This window comes from Geotrypetes seraphini, chromosome 4 (assembly GCF_902459505.1).
Source record: "Geotrypetes seraphini chromosome 4, aGeoSer1.1, whole genome shotgun sequence".
Lineage (NCBI taxonomy): Eukaryota > Metazoa > Chordata > Amphibia > Gymnophiona > Dermophiidae > Geotrypetes > Geotrypetes seraphini.
Window position 1 is genome coordinate 283,359,864 of NC_047087.1, and position 18,239 is coordinate 283,378,102.

The 18,239-nt window shown below is 46.5% G+C and overlaps 1 protein-coding gene across 1 annotated transcript; it reads right to left on the reverse strand.

Annotated features, from left to right (window-relative positions):
• Positions 1–804: 804 nt before the first annotated feature.
• MARVELD1 (MARVEL domain containing 1) lies at positions 805–13,598 on the reverse strand. The gene is made up of 2 exons (XM_033942858.1): positions 12,542–13,598; positions 805–1,859 (listed from the first exon to the last, which is right to left on the reverse strand). Exon 1 carries the CDS (start codon positions 13,255–13,257, stop codon positions 12,751–12,753), a length of 507 nt encoding a protein of 168 aa, XP_033798749.1. The 5' UTR covers positions 13,258–13,598; the 3' UTR covers positions 805–1,859; positions 12,542–12,750.
• Positions 13,599–18,239: the final 4,641 nt, after the last annotated feature.

Here is an 18,239-nt window from a genome sequence, read left to right on the forward strand (position 1 = left end):
GAGAAGGGTACAGATAAGCGAGCCTTACCCGATGAGTGTGGGCAGAGGTGAGACGAGATACTGAGGAGCTGCAGAGCATATACACTTATTATGCGGAAATGGATAGAAGCTGATGGAATATGAGGCGTGCAGCAGAGTTCTGAACATATTGAAGGGGGAGAGAGATGGACAGATAGATAATGTAACTAGAAAAGGCAGGGGTACAAAAATTTATTCACCTTCCATATGAAGGGCCCAGCTTGGATGTAGAGCAGGGATTTCAAAGTCCCTCCTTGAGGGCCGCAATCCAGTCAGGTTTTCAGGATTTCCCCAATGAATATGCATTGAAAGCAGTGCGTGCACATAGATCTCATGCATATTCATTGGGGAAATCCTGAAAACCCGACTGGATTGCGGCCCTCAAGGAGGGACTTTGGGACCCCTGATGTAGAAGAAGGTGAGTAAAGTCAAAATGCTACAAAATAAAATAAAAAGGAGCAACACAAAAATAATCATCTGTATACATCTGCAAGGCAAGGTAAGAGTATCCATATTCACAGTTTGGGTACTAGTATAGCTTGAATACACTACCAGTGGACTCTGATACCCTCAAGAGACCATCCAATATGAGAGAGGGTGACAGACTATTGGGCTTGATAGAGCATGGCCATGGCTGGATCCCCCCCCCCCCCCCCACTGGTGAAACCCTAGATCAGGGGTGGGCAACTCCGGTCCTCGAGGGCCGGAATCCATTCGGGTTTTCAGGATTTCCCCAATGAATATGCATTGAAAGCAGTGCATGCAAATAGATCTCATGCATATTCATTGGGGAAACCCTGAAAACCCGAATGGATTCCAGCCCTCGAGGACCAGAGTTGCCCACCCCTGCCCTAGATGCAGATATAGAGGATGTGATCATCTGAAGCTGCAACATGGAAGAGAGCATCCCCTCCAGTCCCCATAAGAGTGTAAGGCATATCCTGGATACAAGATGCTCTTATGCAGTTCCCTCCCAGCCCTGGGCATGGCAGCCCTTATGTTATGTAAATTAATCTAGTTTCATCTCTCCAAACTGCTTTTTTGATCTACTCCAGTCCCTCCCACCAATACACACAGACCGAGTTCTCCCACAGTAAAAATGAAATTCTGCCATGTCCACAAACAGTCCAACCTTTGTTCAGTTTCACCAAAAGTTCTTGGTCAGTACCTGGAAACAGACCACTCTTCACCTCTCTTCATATTATTTTCTGTAGAAAAGTTTCTGGATCCTGAGGTTTTCGGTAATGAAAATATTTATCCCATTTTGTTTTTGTACCTAGGGTCACCTTGTTGATATAAAGTCTTCTTGAGAATATGATAATAATACCTTTTGCTCAGTTCTATCACTTCTCTTTCTTCAGTCAACCCAAACTGCCAAATGATCAGCGTTTCCGAAGCATTTAAACAGGATGCTCCAAAATCGATGTTGTAGCTTTCACGGGGCATGGGAGGGCATATGACACAGTACAGAATTCATTTTGGGACAGGACCATACCATGCTATACTTGCACCCTGTGCGACTCGGTCCCACCCACTTCGTCACTGCCAATGAGAGAAGACGGTGGGCGGGGATCAGCCTTTGCACCCCATCCTATCTGCACTCTTTGTGGCTAAAGCACTCACAGAGTCTTGGGGCAATGTTGAGTAATCCCAACCAGGAACTGCAACACAGAGGGTACTTTTTGTGCACAAATCCACAGCGCACTCGGCTTCCCATGCTCTGCTTCATCAGCCATTGCCCTCTACCAATCCAGTCCATTTCACTGGAGTTCAGAATCGATGCTCTAAGGATCAGTCTGAGGTGCGTCAGACAAGCCGTGGTTCCACATTGCTGTTTCACACTGGAAGAAACAATTAATTTAGTTAGAAATTTAAAAAATAGAAGCTGTTGATATGAAGCAAGTGGAAATGTCATATAAGAAAGCGGGTAATTACCAAGACATAAGCTCCTAAAGAACGATGATTTCATCAGATTTATTTTATTTATTTATTTATTTAGATTTTTATCCCGTCCTCCCAATAGCTCAGAACGGTTTACAAATGAACATACACAGTGCGGAGTAGCTAGACATATAAGTGGTACAACAGGTTTAGTGATTGGATTTATAGTTTTTGGAGAGAATTAAATACAGGGAGATTAAGCAGAGAGAGAGAAGGGGGAAATACAGTAGTTTAGTTTAAGGAAAGTTATAAGCGTATAGGTGCAATTTGTTAGTGGATAGAGTAAGAGAGGGTCGTACTGGAATTTCGGGAAGGTGATAGGAGAGTGGAGGGTGGGGCCTAAGGGGGGGGAGAGACAGAGGAGATCTTTAATTGAAGAGGAGGGTCTTTACCGATTTACGGAATGTTAATAATGTGTTCTGTTGTCTAAGTTGGGGGGGGAGTTGGTTCCAGAGGTGTGGAATGAAGTGGCTGTAGATCCTCACCAAGTAATGTGTTCCTGGTAGGATATGTTAGACCAGTGGTTCCCAAATGGCCATTGTGATGATCTGTCATCAATTTTTGTATGGTACGATTCCAGAGTATTTCAAGAGCAAGATGACCAATTATCAGCCCAAAAGAGCATTGCGCTCGGAAAAATTTTGCTCTGTTAAAGGCCAATGTTACTCCGAAATATGTAAAAACTAGTGCAATGACCTTTTGTTGCACTGGGGTAAAATTATGGAATTCGCTGGTAGGGCAGTTAAGGAAATGTGCTGACAGAGGAACTTTCAGAAAACTCTTCAAAATACACTTTGTTAATGCTTGACCTGATCGAAGATTAACTGTAAATTTAAATTCTGGTGTTTTGTCTCTCTTTTGTACTGTTTTTTAGTATTATGTAAGTGGATATATTGTAAACCACCTAGGAATTAGCCAGTATAGAAATTTAAAAAATAAATAAATATATAATTGCTTAGGACTGCCAATTCTATGGTCAAAGTCATTCTGTTAATTTTTCTCTTTTACCAATGTGTCCATTGCTATACAGATGTTATGGATGCAGTGGTTGGGTTGTCAGGGGGGCTTCTTACTTTACGTTGCTTTGCCCAAAATAAAAATAGATCCTGACCTTTGCTGTTCTCTCTTTCTTTCCCTCTCACATTCAAAATTTGTTTGTCTCTGGAGAGTTATTTAAGACATTGATTTAACATTTTTTCCCTCAAAACATTTTCTAAGCTAAACTAAAATTGTACATACATATTTTGAGACCACATATCAATTCCTATCATAAGTTTTCAATTCATTTTATGCAGAGGCAGAACAGTTAAAACAGGGAATGGTTGTTTAGCCTATCAGTAAATAAACAGTAATTAAACAAAAGGATTGTGATAGGAGTGTGCTGATCAGGATGAACAGACAGAGGCTGAAATGTCATCAGAAATTAGGGAGGCTAATAAACTGGATAACACAATAATAATGTGTGATTTCAACTACCCCAATATTGACTGGGTAAATGTAACATCAGGGCACGCTAGGGAGATAAAATTCCTTGATGAAATCAAGGACTGCTTTATGGAGCAGCTGGTTCAGGAACCAACAAGAGGCAAAGCAATCACAGACATAAGAACATAAGAAATGCCTCTGCTGGGTCAGACCTGAGGTCCATCTTGCCCAGCAGTCCGCTCACGCGGCGGCCCAACAGGTCCAGGACCTGAGCAGTAATCCTCTATTTATACCCTTCTATTCCCTTTTCCAGCAGGAAAATGTCCAATCCTCTCTTAAATCCCAGTACTGTATTCTGCCCTAGTTCTTAGTGGAGCGTATGAATTGGTTCGGGAAGTATTGGTGCTGGGGTTGCTTGATTACACTGATCATAACATGATCAGATTTGATATAAACCCTGGAATAAGTTAACATAAGAAATCCAATACAACAGCATTTAACTTAAAAAAAAAAAAAAAGGAGACTATGATAACATGAGAATGATAAAAAAAACAACTTATGAGGAGCAGTTACAAAGGTCAAAAATTTATATCAGTTATGGATGTTATTCAAAAATACAATTCTGGAGGCCCAGACTACATATATTCCATATATTAAAAAAGGAGGAAGGAAAACCAAACAGCAGCCAGTGTGGTTAATGAGCAAGGTGAAGGAAGCTATTAGAGCTAAAATAGAATCCTTCAGAAAGTGGAAGAAGGATCCAACTGAAAATAATTATAAACAGCACAAGGAATGTCAAGGCAAATGCAAGGTGTTAATAAGGAAGGCAAAGAGAGACCTTGAAAAGAAGATTGTGCTATAAGCAAAAACACATAGTAAAAACTTTTTTAGGTATATTAAAAGCAAGAAGCCAGGCAAAGAATCAGTTGGACCGCTAGATAACCGAGGGATAAAAGAGGCTCTCCGGGAAGACAAGGCCATAGCGGAGAGATTAAATTAAGTCTTTTCTTTGGTCTTCACCTAGGAAGATGTGGGACATTTGCATGCACTGCCTCCACTACATGCAAATCTCTTTCATGAATATTCATTGCGGATGTGCTGAAAACATGACTGGCTGGAATTGCCTTAGGTAAATTTATAAATGGGCTATTCCAAAATTGCCCTTCTTTCCTGTGATTGAAAACAAGCATTGCTGCTTCTGTGAATTTCTGTGGATCTCAGAGCTTATCATTTATTTTTTATTTTTTTACTGCAGCTGCTTTTAATGCTTCCCACTCCCAGAAACTGCTGCTTTGGTTGACGGCCTAGTCTACCTATCGAATATGCCTGCTCTGGTATTAGGACAACTTTAATTCATAGGTTAGTGTTCTTTCTCCAGAAGACAACAGTGAGAAAATGGCCTCAAGTGGAAATCTGTTTAAACCCTTGAGGCACACCAAAATAGCCAAGCTGAAATACTATTTTTAGAATCTGATTTTTTAATTTTTTTTTTAGAATTTTCTCATGTGTTATAATGATGTGCTTGGCTCTCTCAACATAAAAGTAACAACCTAGATTCCAATGGGTGCAATAAGCTGAAATATAACGTTGCGTTCTCAGTCACTTGAATTAGATATGCATGCATTTCATGTCTTTCTGTTGTAGATTCCTGTAAGGCTATGAATTGGGTATATCATTCCCCCCTGTTCTTGGAATAAACTATTGCGGTTGTCATGTTAGTCCATTGGGATATGTAGAAATAAAGAACTGTACGAAGGGCCCGCTGAAAAGTTGCATGAGGATTGTTTCAGACCAACCAAGAAGAGAATGAGGTTCATAGACAACGGCGCGAAAGACAAAGGCGCGCCCAGACAATTGAGCGCAGCGCGGAGGCATGCGCCGCTCAAAATTACTGTTTTTAGGGGCTCTGACGGGGGGTTTTGTTGGGGAACCCCCCCCACTTTACTTAATAGACATCGCGCCGGCGTTATGGGGGGTTGTAACCCTCCACATTTTACTGTAAACTTAACTTTTTCCCTAAAAACAGGGAAAAAGTGAAGTTTTCAGTAAAATGTGGGGGGTTACAACCCCCCACAGCCCCCACAACGCCCCTACAACGCGGCGCGATGTCTATTAAAGTAAAGTGGGGGGGTTCCCCCCCACACACCCCCGTCGGAGCCCTAAAAACATTAATTTTGAGCGGCGCGCACCTCCGCGCTGCGCTCAATTGTCTGGGTGCACCTTTGTCCCGGCGCGCTTTTGACCTGACACCAGAGAATGAAGTAGAGCTATTTACAAGTTATTCCACACTGTTCTTGACACTATTCATTTCATATCAAGTGCAAGATATGAAATTATCAGTTCTTCCATGTATGAGGTTCTTGGGCATCTGTTTTGACATCCGGCTTACAATGCAGAACACATGTTGCGGGTTGTGAAGGGAGCGTTCGTGCAGATGCGGGTGCTCTCTAAGGTAAAACCGACGCTATCAGTAGCAGATTTTCAGATAGTGATTCACAGCCTTGTTAGCACAAAATTAGATTTTTTTTCAACGCATTGTTTTTAAGCACCGCTCAATCTAAAATACGGGCTCCGCAAGTAGCGCAGAACACGGCGGCGAGAACGATTACTGGGGTATCTTGATATCAGCCTATTTCCGCAGTGTTAAAACACCCACACTGGTTGCCAGTCACATTTCAAACTGAGTATACAATTCTGACAATTATACATCAAGCAAATATACGGAGAGGCACCTTGGTATCTGACGCGAGTCTTGAAGAAATATTTACCATCTTGTTCTCTGCGATCACAATCAGCAATGATGTTATCTCTGGAACAAGTACATGAAATACATTATATGAAAATAGGGGTGGCTGGTCCACAGCTATGGAATGCTCTAACAAGTTCTTTAACCCTTTAATTGGCAGATGGTGAAACAGCTGCTTTATGTAACTTAATGTTGAACGAGAGCAACAGTGGCAAGTAACAGGTATTTGGAAATGCAGAATATCTCCAATAAGAGCCGTAGAAGACATGTTAAGGTTATGCCAAAATCTGAAATCTTTTAAAGCATTACTGAAAATTTACCTATTTGTTAAGGTATTCCATTAGACTGGAGGATTCTTTTTTTTTTTTTTTAAGTAGATCTGTATGGCTGATCTGAGAAGGTTTGTAAATTTTGTGATGTGTTGATGCCTTGCTGACTGGATTTATGTATGTTAATATTGTAATCCGCTTAGGTTTTAAACGGAATAGAAAATTTTAAAATAAATATCATTTAAACAAAAAGTATCAAGAAAAGTATGGAATAACTTGTAAGTTTCTTGGCTCCACATCATTCTCTTCCTGGTTGGGCTGAGAACTTTTCAGTGGCCCCTCGTATTGTGATGTCATAATGCCTCATTCCACCAACCTCTGCGGTGATGTCACAATGGCTTGGTTTCCCTGTACTTGTGCCCATTTACTAGATGCATTTGCCTCACTGAAATGAAAAATGTGGAATAACTTGCAAGTTTCATGGCTCCACATCATTCTCTTCTTGGCTGGGCTGAGAACTTTTCAGCGGCCCCTCCTAGGCAAGACCTTTTCATTGGATTAGCTCAATACATGATACAGTATTGGCAACCATCTAAAGAGGGCTATACATTTTGGAAAAAGCTAGGGGTTAAGAGAACACAATTATGGGGTTAAGAGAACACAAACATTCGAAAGGAGAACAGTCCCGTGGGAGACAGCTGGGCTAAGGTGTTGGGAGATGGAAAGTCCGTGGTAAGAATAGAGAGTTGCGCGGGGACAGAAATCCCACCCGTCCCCGCCAAAGTCCCACCCGTCCCCGTGAGGAATCCCACCCGTCCCCACCCGTCCCCGTGAGGAATCCCTCCGTCCCCACCCGTCCCCGCGAGGAATCCCCTCCGTCCCCACCCGTCCCCACGAGGAATCCCCTCCGTCCCCGCCCGTCCATATAAACTTCAGAAATAGTTATTTCATTTAATTATGCTACTGAATTAAAGGCTCTGGTAGAAACCCATTTACAAATAAGCAAAAAGACTTTATTAATTTGAAAATATTAATTGGGAAGAATACATACTTTGCAAATGGGTTTCTACCAGAGCCTCTAATGTTTATAAATTTTTATCAACACAACTAATATACTACTTTATCCTGAAGCAAAATAAAAAAAAAGAAATATAATTATTTTCCTACCTTTGTTGCCTGGTTTCTGCTTTCCTCATGTTCTCATTCAATTCCTTCCATCCACTGTCTCTCTTCCTTCTGCATCTTCCATTTGCTCTGTTACTGTGCCTCTCCCTTTCTTCCCCCTTCCAAATTGGTCTGGCACCCATTTTCTTCTCTCCGCTCCCCCCATAGTCTGGCATCTGTCTTCTTCCCTGCCAGCGTCTTCTCCCTACTCTCTCTTCCCCATTTCCTTTCAGCGTCCTTCTCCCCCCATCTTCCCCATGTCCTGTCAGCGTCCTTCTCCCCCCTCTGTCTTCCACATGTGCTTTCAGTGTCCTTCTCCCCCCTCTGCTTCCCCATGTCCTTTCAGTGTCCTTCTCCCTCTCTGTCTTCCCCATGGCCTTTCAGCGTCCTTCTCCACCCACCCCCCGTCTTCCCCATGTCCTTTCAGCGTCCTTCTCCACCCCTTTGTCTTCCCCATGTGCTTTCAGCATCCTTCTCCCCCCTCTGTCTTCCACAAGTGCTTTCAGAGTCCTTCCCCCCCCCCGCCCTTCCCATGGCCTTTCAGCGTCCTTCTCCACCCCTTTGTATTCCCCATGTGCTTTCAGCGTCCTTCTCCCTCCTCTGTCTTCAAGTGCTTTCAGAGTCCTTCCCCCCCTCCTCCCGTCTTCCCCATGGCCTTTCAGCGTCCTTCTCCTCACTCCTTCTCTACCGCCCCAGGGTGCAGCACAGCCGGCCAGGTCCCCTTACTTTTGTGGCACTTCCCCGACCGACTGACAACAGCCCTGGTCCGACAAACCTCCCTGCCCTTAACTGCGAATCTAAATTACCTTATTACAGCTGCTGTAAGAAGATAATTTAGATTCGCGGCTACAGAGCAGGGAGGATTGTCGGACTGGGGCTGTTGTCGGTCGGTCGGGGAAGTGCCACAAAAGTAAGGGGACCTGGCCGGCTGTGCTGCAACCGGGGCGGGGTGTGGCGGGGCGGACCGCCCCCTCCCTTGGTAGCCACTCGAACCGCGAGGCTACTCTCCTCCTTACCTGCACTGCCTGCAGCACAGAGCCAAACGGAAGTCTTCCCGACGTCAGCGCTGACGGAGGGAGGGAGGGCTTTGTTTAAGCCCTCCCTCCCCTCCGACGTCAGCGCTGACGTCGGGAAGACTTCCGTTCGGCTCTGTGCTGCAAGCAGAGAAGGTAGGGAGAAGAGCCGCGCGACTGAGTACATCCAGCCCCGCAGGAACCCCGCGACCCTCGGAGGCGTCCCCACGGGATCCCCGCGACCCTAGGGGGCGTCCCCACGGGATCCCTGCGACCCTAGGGGCGTCCCCACGGGATCCCCGTGACCCAAAGGGGGAACCCGCGGGATGCCCGCGGGTCCCGCGGGATTCCCGTCGTCCCCGTTCCCGTGCAGCTCTCTAGGTAAGAACTCACTAGGGGGGTCCTTTTACTAAGGCGCGCTAAATGCTAACGCGTCCATTATAGTCTATGGACAAGTTAGCGTTTAGCGTGCACTAAAACAGCTAGCACGCCTTAGTAAAAGGACCCCCCTAGTGAGTTCTTACCACGGACTTTCCATCTCCCAACACCTTAGCCCAGCTGTCTCCCACGGGACTGTTCTCCTTTCGAATGTTTGTGTTCTCTTAACCCCATAATTGTGTTCTCTTAACCCCTAGCTTTTTCCAAAATGTATAGCCTATTCTATAATTTATTTAAAAATTTATATACCACCTAAGATCTAAGTGGTTTCCATAAAATAAACACAAAATTTAAAATTAGCAAACTTCCATTCACTCCATGCTGGAATTATAACTTCACTCACTCTCAACTAACAACCAATTCACAAACTAGAAATTCCTACAAACAGTTTATCCACAATATAGATGAACAAGACTGTCTGCTTGTGGGCTCCAAAAACCAATACAGAAACTATTTTCCATAAGGAACTAACTTAACCTGTGCTGGAGTGGCTCTACAAATAAACATCCACAAACAACTTGGTTTTCAAGTTTCTTAAAACTACCATATTTTTCGCTCTATAAGACGCACTTTTTCCACCCCCCCCAAAAAGGGGATGGAAATAAGGGTGCGTCTTATGGAGCGAATATCCCCCGTAGTCAGCCCCCCCCTCCCAGGTACCTTTTTTTGAAGTCCGTTACAGCTTTTCCTGCTCCTGCCTGTCTCCCTCGCCAGACGGCTCTTCATCAGTTTGAGCAGAGCAGCCCAGAAGGCAGGCAACTTGCGAGAACTGACTACAGCCAATCGAAGAGCGGCGCCGGACCAGGCAGGAATGCAAACAGCACACGCCTGCCTTCTGCGCCACTCTGCCCGAACAGAAGAAGAGGAGCAGGGAAAGCTCCAACAGACTTTTAAAAAAGGTAATAGGGGATGTCTCTGCCTACAGGGGGGGTGCTCACCTCTGCTGCCTAGGGGGGGGGGGGTTCCTGCCTCTGCTGTCTAGGGGGGAGGAGGGTGCCTCTGCTGCCTACGTGTTTTTCGCTCTATAAGACCCTGTCCCGGCCTACTACTAGACCACCAGAAGGGGTACAGGGCAGGGTGGTGGGAATTTTTTCTTGGGTTTTCCTCCTCTACAGGTGGGTGCATCTTATGGGCAGGTGCGTCTTATGGAATGAAAAATATGGTATATTTATTTTATTATTATTTATATACCACTTATATCCTAAGTGGTTTATATTCAGGTGCTTTATCATTTTCCCCTATCTGTCCTGGCGGGCTCAAACTCTATCTACTGTACTCCACCCCTTCCTGCCTCAACCCAAGTCGTGAGGCATCCCTTCCAAGCGACTAGGGGTTGGTGGGGTGTTACAGATAGAAGGTGGATTAGTGGGTTTTAAGAGGCTCCCTTCTGTTAGCTGTTGCTTCGATGACTGGGGAAGTATATTTGTCCTGCTGGAAGCAAAAACCCTAGCAAGTAATGCTTAATGTGTTTTTATGGGCTGAACTATGATTAAGAGGAAAGTTAAGAGAACATAGACTAAGGAAGTCTAACGCTGTAAGAACCAGACCCAGCGCCTTCCCTGGGCCTCATGATGTCTAGCAGCAGCCCTGGCCTTAAGCACTGGAGTTTGGCAGCCCTGGTCTGGTGTCTGTTACTGGTTAATTCAAGCAGACTCCGGTCTACTCTCATAGCTGTTGCAGAGTGGGAAGAATAGGCACAAGTCGTCCTATCCCAAAATTCAGACATCCCAAGGCTGGAATCAATAACTGTCAGTAAGAGGCTAAAGCTGCTGTTGCTATCACAGATAATGAATGCGAGGCGGCCAGGAGAAAGGGGACTGGAAAGAGAGAGCATGGGCACAGCATCAAGCATGCACAGTCTTGCCTCGGTTCCATTTAGCCACCGCCTCCACCTCCCCAGAGATCTGTTCATCTCCCTCCAGCAGCGCTACTCCATCTTCAGATTCATTTGGAGCACTTACAATTTATACAGCCTTACAGATCCAAGATCTGGTCTTAATGAGTGAAATTACGAGGTGCTAATACTACTACTACTACCCTGTTTCCCTGAAAATAAGGCCTACCCCCAAAATAAGCCCTAGCATGATTTTTAAAGATGCTCCTAATATAATCCCTACCCCCCAAATAAGCCCTAGTTAAGATCAACCCTTGAAGCCCCCGCTACTCCTTGACTCCATCCCTGCCTGATTCGTCCAAAAAATAATAATTTGGACTCGTCGACCTGACATACCTCCCCTCCGAGGCCTCCTAAAGCAGCGGCAGCGCTCTGAACGGGCTGCTTCGTGGCCTTCCCTCTGCCACGTCAATGATGATATCATCAGTGATGCAGCAGAGGGAAGGCCCCGAAGCAGCTCATTCACAGCGCTGCCGCCGCTGCTGTTTTTGGAGGCCTCGGAGCGGAGCTCTCACAGTGGGTCGGTGAAGTTCTGCAGTACAGGGGGATGGGAGGGATAGAAAGACGCTGCACATGGGGATGGGTGAGAGGGGAGAAAAGACGCTGCACACGGGGGAGGGGGCAAGAGGAAGAATTGGGATGGAGGAAAGAAAGGGAGAGATGATTGTTGTACATGAAAAAAAATAAGACATCCCCGAAAATAAGCCCTAATGTGTTTTTTGGACCCAAAATTAATATAAGACACTGCCTTATTTTGGGGAAACACATTACTTAATACAAATCACCCCTCAGACACAGTGAAGGAGCTTTTTCAGTACTGGGGGTGCTCAGTGCTCACTGGAACCCACGGAGCTATGTATCAACACTTAACAAAGCCAGGCATGCCTGGAACGAAAACTTTCAAGTGTTAGTCTATGAACTCTATAACAGCTTTTCATATTCCCCTACTAGTGGCTTCTTATATTTTGGCTTTTTTGACAGATGAGTGTTAACTTATCTTTAAGTCTTCTGATTTCAGGTTTTAACTGGTAAACCAATAAAAACATCCCTATTGCAAATTAAAAAAAAAAGTTTAAATAAATAGAAATCAGTGTTTTATTGCAGAAAATAATCCACCCACCCCCTAATCCTCGCCTCCCTTCCCCTTGTACCCTGCAGTTTCGGAGCCTTTCCTATACAGAGTCTTATTTGATTCCATCAGAAAATGTTCCCAGTGATCGTACTTATGACACCAAAAAACCCTAATTATCTGGGCAATAAACACCTTGCAAATGTGTAAACACTCAAAAACGGAAGCTCTATGTATGTGTCTTCTTTCCACACTTCCTAGCTTTGCTTTTCATATTCTGGATGCGTCCCTGTCAATGTAACAATAATTATTAGCTTTTTTAAGTGCTCACAATAACCCAGAGCAGGGATGGAGCGCTTTGGTGGTGGGGGCAGGGCTATATGCAAGGCAGAAGCAGCGCTCAACAAGTCTTGGAACCGGATTACAGCTAAGAAAAGATGTGCAAAACCTCAAGAGGCCAAAAAACACACACAGACACATTTCCTTTCTGGGCCTGAAAAGCGCACAAGCAACTATTAGCTAAATGTATGGTGGATGCAAAAACAGCGAAAAAGCACTACAAACCTTGATTCTTAGCGGTAAACAATTGCAGATGGGGGGGGGGGGGAAGAGGGTCGTCTTGAAGTTTCCACCTTAAGGAAATCTTGTTTGAACTTTTGTTGGCAAATTTTGCTCGCTCTGGAAGGGAGAAAAAAGTTTCTTGGGGGGGGGGGGGGAGGGGGCGCGCGCGCGAAATGTCCCTTTCTTTTCCCCGCCACCTCAGGCCCCGCTGTTCAGACGATGCCCTCGCGCTGCCGGCACTTCCGGTAGCCCAGATAGAGCGCCGAGGCGAGGTAGAGCGCGCAGCCCAGCGCCGCGAGCGCGCACGCGGCCAGGTACACGTTGTAGGCGCACGGCAGCCGGTAGGTCTCCAGGTTGCAATAGCTGTACTGCTGCGTCTTGGCCACCAGGAGGCCCGCGGCCACCGCGTACAGGCAGCTGGCCAGCAGGTCGTGGACGGCGTTGGTGAGGAGCCAGCGCTCCCCGCCCGCCACGGGCACCAGGTCCTGCTTGTCCAGCAGCGTCAGGAAGTAGAGGGCCAGCGTCAGGAGCCAGAAGAAGACGGCCACGAAGAGGACGAAGTGCACGTTGCCGTCGTACTTGTGCGAGGCGATGGTGATCCAGAGGCCGGTGCCGGCGAGGAGCTGCAGGAGCCTCAGCACCCCGGGTAAGCTCCTCAGGAAGGCCCTGTTGACGCTCAGGGAGCGGCTGGCCACCTGCTGGGGCTGGGGGCGGTTCATGACCCCTGGAGCCGAGCAAAAGATGTCCTCCCCGCCGGCTGCAGGGACTGCTTTTTCCTGGTCCAGCTGTTGCTCTACTGGGAGGAGACAGAAGGGGTCTCCTCCTTCTCCTCAGACTGTAGTTTGGGGGGAGTTGCTGGGTCTTCTCCTCCCCCCCCCCCCTTCTTAGACTGCTGCTTGGGGTGGGGCAAGTGGGTGCCGCCCTGGGCCTGTAATTCAATGCCTCGGCTGCTCCGTCATCAGCAACATTTCGTGCTTCCTCTGCTTGCCTGGAGAACATCTGGCTGCTAACGGGGCCCCGGGCTTGCTCTGTTTCTCAACTCACTTTCTCTCTCTCCTCCCTTCCTTCCTTCTTCCTGCCACATTCTCAGTTTTATTGAGGGGATGAGAAATCCCTGGCAGCTGTCCACCTCCACCCCTCTCTCTCCCTCTTTTAAGCACTTAAACCCGAAGGAAAACAAGGTCAGAAAGTGCCATTGGGCAAATGATGAGGCGCCAAGGGGGTTCACTGGTTTCAGATTAACTGACACATGTGTTAGTGCGGGCTGCAAATTAGTAAGTGGTGAAGACAGGGTCCCTTATTATAGTATAGGACCTGGTCATGTCGTGCAAGAATTAAAATTACTAGACAGCACTGTTGACTGCATAGACGTTTTGCAATAAATGAGTATGTACACCCGGTGCCGGCATTTCAAACTGATTAGGAATGCCAAAGACAGCACAGAATACTCCTCCCTGAACACACATAAGAAGCTGCCGCTGCTGGGTCAGACCAGTGGTCCACTGTGCCCAGCAGTCCGCTCACACGGCAGCCCTTAGGTCAAACACCAGTGCCCTGAGTCTAGCCTTACCTGCGTATGTTCTGATTCAGCAGGAACTTGTCTTGAAACCCTGGAGGGTGTTTTCCCCTTTAAGAGCCTCCGGAAGAGCGTTCCAGTTTTCCACCACTCTGGGTGAAGAAGAACTTCCTTACGTTTGTACGGAATCTATCCCCTTTTAACTTTAGAGAGTGCCCTCTCGTTCTCCCTGTCTTGGAAAGGGTGAACAACCTGTCTTTATCTACTAAGTCTATTCCCTTCATTATCTTGAATGTTTCGATCATGTCCTCTCAGTCTCCTCTTTTCAAGGGAGAAGAGGCCCAGTATCTCTAATCTCTCACTGTACGGCAACTCCTCCAGCCCCTTAACCATTTTAGTCGCTCTTCTCTGGACCCTTTCAAGTAGTACCATGTCTTTCTTCAGGTACGGCAAGCAGTGCTGGACGCAGTACTCCAGGTGAGGGTGCACCATGGCCCAGTACAGTGGCATGGTAACCTTCTCTGATCTGTTTATGATCCCCTTCTTAATCATTCCTAGCATTCTGTTCGCCCTTTTTGCCACCGCCACGCATTGCGTGGGCGGCTTCATTAATTTGTTGACCAAAACTCCCAAGTCTCTTTCCTGGGGGGTCTCCAAGTACTGCACTGGACATCCTGTATTCATGTATAAGATTTTTGTTACCGACATGAATCACCTTACACTTATCCACGTTGAACCTCATCTGCCATGTTGCGGCCCATTTCTTGAGCGTGTTTATGTCACGTTGCAGATGTTCACAATCCTCCCGCGTCATCACTACTCTGAATAACTGCAAATTCAATCCCTCACTCGTCTTACCAATTTCCAGATCGTTTATAAATATGTTGTAGAGCACGGGTCCAAGCACTGAACCCTGTAGCACTCCACTGGTGACGCTTTTCCAGTCCGAGTATTGTCCATTTTCTCCCACTCTCTGTTTCCTATCCGTCAACCAATTTTTAATCCACGTGAGTATTACACTCTCGATTCCTTGTCTCGCAATTTTTCGAAGTAGTCGTTCATGCTGAACCTTGTCGAACGCCTTCTGAAAATCCAGAAATATAATGTCGACTGGGTCACCCTTGTCCATTTGCCTGTTTACTCCCTCGAAGAAGTGTAGCAAGTTCGTCAAGCAGGATCTTCCTCAGCTGAAGCCGTGCTGGCTGGTCCTCATCAAATCATGTCCGTCAAGGCGCTCAATGATGCAGTCCTTTATCAGGAACTTGCTAAGTGCTAGCAGGGTTTAGCACTCAATAAACCCACAAAGTTGGCTCCTATGAGAGTAACCTCTTTCCGGATCAGAGAGAAAAAAATGAAGGCAGAAAAAGACCATATGGCCTGTCCAGTCTGCCTATCCATACTCCTTTTCCCTTAGGGATCCTATGTACTTGTCCCAAGCTTTCTTGGATTCAGATAGTCTTTTTCTCTATTGCCTCCACCAGGATGTTCTTCAATGAATCCATCACCCTTTCTAGGATGAAGTATTTCCTTAGGACAGTGTATCGCAAACTGTGTGCCCCATGGAATTCCAGGTGTGATGCCAGACGCCAGGGAAGAGGAGAGGCGCCGGCGTCTGCCGACTGCCTACAACAAAGTCCCTCCTTAAGGACCGCAATCCAGTTGGGTTTTCAGGATTTCCCCAATAAATATGCATGAGATCTATTAGCATACAATGAAAGCAGTGCATGCAAATAGATCTCATGCATATTCATTGGGGAAATCCTAAAAACCCGACTGGATTGCGGCCCTCGAGGAGGGACTTTGACACCCCTGGCCTACAGGATATGTGTCTCGCAGTGAGGCACATCCTGTAGGCAATCGACCAGCGCCTCTCCTCCTTGCCTTTTCTATTTCAGCACTACCACCCCTAGCGTCTCAGGAGGGCCTCCGTGTATGCATGGATGTCAATGTGATGATGTCATGCATGTGCATGACATCATCGCATTGACATGCATGCATTTCCAGATGCCCCCTAGCTGCGGTCCCCAATTTAGTGTGCCGCCGGCTCTCAAAGCTTGCAAGGCACTGTCTTAGGAGGCGAGAAGTGGCCTAGTAGTAGCATCGTGAGATTGTGGGATCAATCCCAGCACTGACTCTTGTGACCCTGGGCATGTCACTTAATTCTCCGTTGCCTCGGGTACAAAATAAGTACCTCTATATACGTAAACCGCTTTGAATGTGTAACCCAAAAAAAGCAATATACAAGCCCATCCCTTTTCCCACCTTAGTCCTAGGTCTCTCCCCTTTTTCCTTCATACTAGACCACCTGTTCCATAGCTCCCTTTCGAATGAGGCTTTGTTTACCATCTAGGACAGTGGTCTCAAACTCGCGGCCCGCCAGATATTATTTTGAGGCCCTCGGCATGTTTATCATAATCACAAAAGTAAAATAAAACAGTTTCTTTAGCTATAAACTACAATATTATTATTAAGACTTAGCCAAAAGGAAAGATTTATAAACTATAAAGAGTTTTACCTCATGCAAAATTGTCATTTCTTTAATAAGACATTAACTATTTTTTTCTGAGGCCCTCCAAGTACCTACAAATCCAAAATGTGGCTCTGCAAAGGGTTGGATTTTGAGACCACTGATCTAGGATCACATGACTAACGTGGAGTCACATTGGAAAAGACATTGGCGAAGCACCGTTTCAAAGAGAAGGAGAAAGGAGAGACAGTGGCGTAACAAGGTTAGGAGGTACCCGGGGCTCATGCCCTCCTTTCCGCCCCCACCCCATCCCATCCCACTCATTCCCCACTCCCCACACTCATTACCTTCCCTTCTCCATACCTCTTTAAATCTTCGCCACCGCGAGCAGCTTCTCCAGCCTGCTGCTCACACCATCGCTGGCTTTCCCTCTCACATCACTTCCTGGCTCCATGACCCAAAAGTGATTTCCAAGAGGAGCCAGGCCAGCGCAAGCAGCAGGCTGTAGAAGTTGCTCGAACTGGTGAACATTTATAGAGGTACGGGAAGGGAGGGTGTGAGCGTGGCATGAGGGGTGAAGAAGTGACGGCGCCACCACCAAGACAGCACCTGGGGTGATCCGCCCCTACCCCTCTTTACTACGCCATGGAGGAGAGAGCAGCTAGAGAAACAACAGGTGATCCTAGACTTGAGAAGCAGGTTGCAGTGTTCCCTCTAAGCCAGTGTCCCACAAACGTTTTGGCTGGCAGCACACTAAATCCGGTGCCCCAGCCACAAGGCACCCAGAAGTGTGCATACGTTGACACAATGATGTCACGTGTATGCATGGAGGCCGTACGGCTGCGACCCTGAACCTGTCCCTTCGGAGACGCTGGCAAGGAGGCGAGTCATCGGCGCTGGTAGACTGTCTACAGCAGTGGTTCTTAACCTGGGTTCGGTGAGTCAGTCTCGCGGGTTCGGCGGAGGTCAAAACACACCTCCGACTCATATAGCGCTTCGGTCACGTTCAATCATCTATCAGTTATTCAGTGATTTTGATCAAGGCTGATCGTGTACTCGGTTTCTTGATCTATCAATCAACAGCAGAAGTCACACTGATTTGCAGTAAATTTCATTATTATGTTATTATTATTCGAAATATAGGAGAACCTTTTTTGTTTTCAAAATTGATATTATTTTTTCCCTCACTGTATACCTATGTTTTGAATTTGTAAAAATCATATTTTATTTTTCCAATAAAGAAGGGTTCGGTGAACACGCATATGAAACTGGTGGGGTTCAGTACCTCCAACAAGGTTAAGAACCACTGGTCTACAGGATGTGCCTCTTGCCACCAGAGGCACATCCTGTAAGCAGTCAGCTGGCGCTGGCACCTCTCCTCCTTACCGGCGTCTCATCGGGGCACACCTGGAATCTGCTGTGGCACACTAGTGTGCTGCGGCGCACAATTTGCAATACACCGCTCTAAGCTGAGCAGGCGTCCAACCGCATTGCTACCAGTAGGGGGTGCTATGTTTTCAATTGCTAGGGACAGGCAGATTTACTGGAGGCCTGTAAAATTTGCCTGTCCCTCCCTTTTAAAAAAATGTGGTAGCGAAATAGCGTCCCCGCTGGCAGGACTGGGCAGGCAGGCAACAACATCTGGAAAAGCAAAGAGAAGCTGGTAGTCAAGAAAGCAAAGATGCAAATAGAAGACAAGAATAGCCAATACACTAAAA

Coding starts and splice junctions, on each gene's coding strand:
- MARVELD1 (XM_033942858.1), bottom strand. CDS start 13,257: ATGAACCGCCCCCAGCCCCAGCAGGTGGCCAGCCGCTCCCTGAGCGTC.